The sequence below is a fragment of the Acanthopagrus latus genome, chromosome 21 (assembly GCF_904848185.1).
Source record: "Acanthopagrus latus isolate v.2019 chromosome 21, fAcaLat1.1, whole genome shotgun sequence".
Taxonomy (NCBI): Eukaryota; Metazoa; Chordata; class Actinopteri; order Spariformes; family Sparidae; genus Acanthopagrus; species Acanthopagrus latus.
Window position 1 is genome coordinate 61,950 of NC_051059.1, and position 3,051 is coordinate 65,000.

Here is a 3,051-nt window from a genome sequence, read left to right on the forward strand (position 1 = left end):
AATATAAATGACGGACTGATGAGAAGCGGTCTACTGTTCAGTTCAGTCCTCGTCAGGGAGTGAGAGCTCATATAAATGAATCTAAACTCTTCTCCTGGTGTAAAACTATGTGAATTATTTCTGCTTCAAGATGATTGGACTGAAAAGGAGAGGACAGCTGCTGTCAGACAGCTACGTCAGACTCAGGGTTTCTTCAGGTAAACCTGCCAGCGAGCAGGTTAGTTAGGAGGTTAGGTTCACAGAGTAAGTTACCGCAGTAACAGACCCAGAGTTTAAGTTACCTCTCTTTCTGGGACTGAAAAGTCTGAGTTTCTCTAATCCCAGCATTAACAAACTTTAGTGTGTCACAACCCGCTTTTGGAATTCCCTCCCAGCGACAAACTGTCAAACAAACAACAGTCCTGAAAAAAAGCAGGACGCAGACCTCACGCTCATGTAAAGAAGTGTGTGTGTGTGTGTGTGTGTGTGTGTGTGTGGTTGGGGGGGGTACGCGCGTGCAAACGTGTGTGTGCGCGCGAGCGAGCACAGAGGGCGTGGCTACATCAAAAGGGGGTCGAAGTGGGAGGAGGGTGGAGGGTGGAGGGTAGACGGAGAGGAGAGGAGGGGAGCGGAGACAAGGGGAGGGGGAGGTTTGTCGCTCCATGACATGAATGAACCATGTTCGGTAACGAAGGCTTAGCTCTCCCGGTCTGCTCCTTCCTCCTGCTACACCTCCCGGTTCTCCCACTAACCAGCAACGGGCCCGTTAAGGTAAATAGCTCGCAGAATGGCTGCTCGTCCACCTTCCGAAGCTGTAGCCGATGCGGTCGCAGACTGGTTCAAAGTCAAGAAGGGGGGACTGTGACTGCGACTGGATACTTTGCTCAGAAGTCTGTCACTTTGTTTCTTTCCTGCTTATGGTCCAGGCTGCTGTCTAGTTTCCACCTTAAATTAATTCTTGGGGCCGTTTTTCAAATCGGCTCTGACATAATGAACACAACGACAATGTCTGAATTAAACTTCTGTCCTCAGAGTAGTTCGACAACCATGAAACCACATTGTCATTGTGTAGTGAAGGTAAGCTAACTGTTACCAAATGCGGGAATGTCACAGCTCCTCCGTTGCAGTTCGTACAGAAGTGGAGTAAGGCTGCTCAGCGGCCGCTGCGGGGTGCTTGTGTGCGTGCTGCGTTAAGGAACGCACGGTAAGGACTTGGAAAACTGCCGTCTAACACGTATTTACAGTAGACAGAGTAAGACGGAATGACATAAATTGTAGAAATGATGAATGGTGTTCGGCGGATCCTTTCTCAAAACAAACAAACAAACAAACAAACAAACAAACAAACAAAAAACAAACTATAGGCTCCTGTTGAAGAATAAGTGACATTTTGCTCCAAATAACCCCGAGATGAACACGACCTGTCTTAATGTCTGCTAGCTTAAAATACCTTGAGAGGATTAATCTCCATTCAACTCGACTAATTGTTTATGACATGAGAGCTTTGCTGAACTTATAGTCATAGATACCTATGTCCTTCAGAAGACTGGTTGCAAATGCAAATTATGACATTATCGGGTTCAAGTTCAGGTTAAAGTATAAGTTTACATAAAAATTAAAATTGATTCATTACCTAATTACCCCAGTGCTGATGGAAAGTCTACAGAACATTTCAGGATGTTCATAGAAAAACAGCATCACTGCATTCTTTTATTCAGCATTTATCAGACACCTTTGTCCAAAGTAATCTACAGTAATTCATACATTCATAAACTTCTGTCACTGGCAAAAAACTTGAATTCACTGAGTGTCTGTAATGAAATAAAATAAATCACCGCGACGGTCAGTCCTCCCGACTGAGACAGCCTCCGTCCCCTTGAGTGAGATTGACGGGGGGGGGGTGCATATTGTTTTAGAAGTATACTGGGTCCAAGACCAGACTTAGTGTATAATAATGAATGCTCATATTCACTGGAGGAATCTCTGTCTGTCTGAACAAAATAAACATGGAGATTAGCGTGACGTAATAACGTGCCGTAGTACCATGTCCAGTAAGGAAGGTTGAAAGACTGTATGAGTGGAGAAATGCGGTCAACAGAAGTATGCTAGCTAACGTTAGCTTCAAGAGCCACGATGTTTACTGTTGCTCGGCAGCACTGTCAGCTGCTCCAGATGCCTTTCTCATTGATTGTTGAAGTCTGGATATAATCATCCAGATTTGTAAACCTAAATATCAGTCATGTTTAATTATATCAGATGGCTTCAGTCTGGATCTGTTAACCCCTCACATTACCAGACCACCTGTGCTGCATAGCAAGTGTGATTCCTTTGTCTTACCTCATCACCACATTATTAGATGACAAAACCATCCCTAGGGAGGGGTGTAAACATGCTGTTGTGCATACACCTCTTTTACATAGGTTGTTGATGGTCTAACATGTTTGGACATTTCATTGGCACTTTTGTACTTTGTCATCACATCAAACTTGCAGTTACCACTTCGATTGCCATTGCATTGGTAGTAGTAGTAAGGACCTATTAGTGTGTGTGTGTGTGTGTGTGTGTGTGTGTGTGTGTGTGTGTGTGTGTGTGTGTGTGTTGAACCGTGGGCTTGTTAAGGACCCTGTTGAGCCTTGATGGGTGTGTGTGTATTCTTCAGTCGAGAAGAATTAAAAAAAAAAACCTCCTAATACTTGGCTATGCATCTTTCTGATTTTTACTGGTAGCTCTGTATGGAGCAGATTTTACATTAGCACTTATTTCACAACCAAACACAGTTACTTGCTTGTGATGGATTTATACCTGGATATATAAAAGTTTTACACAAGACCACATTTTGTGACCTCGACCAACATTGTGTTAAATGCATGTACATTTATGGTCAAATGTTTTGAGCATAATATGACATAGCGCGCAACTAGCACCCCTTCTTGCACCTTATAGGTAGCTACAGGTAGGTAAAATAGGGTGGCTGTAGCTCAGGAGGTACAGCAGGTCGTATAGTAATCGGAAGGTTTCTGTCCTTGAGTCAAGATACTTTACACCAAATTGCTCCTCATGCTCACTGCATGG

General features: G+C 43.8%; 1 protein-coding gene across 5 annotated transcripts in view; it reads left to right on the top strand.

Annotated features, from left to right (window-relative positions):
* Positions 1 to 615: 615 nt before the first annotated feature.
* Positions 616 to 3,051, top strand: part of si:ch211-267e7.3 (ADAMTS-like protein 2) — a 111,066-nt gene continuing 108,630 nt past the window's right edge. For 4 of the 5 annotated variants that reach the window (XR_005072272.1, XM_037085121.1, XM_037085122.1 and 1 more), the window contains exon 1: positions 616 to 750. Coding sequence is in view for 3 of the 5 variants with exons in the window: in XM_037085121.1 (XP_036941016.1) it covers positions 658 to 750 (93 nt within the window). In the remaining 2 variants the exon portion in view is untranslated. The remainder of the gene's footprint in view (positions 751 to 3,051) is intronic. The other variant, XM_037085125.1, reaches the window with a different exon arrangement.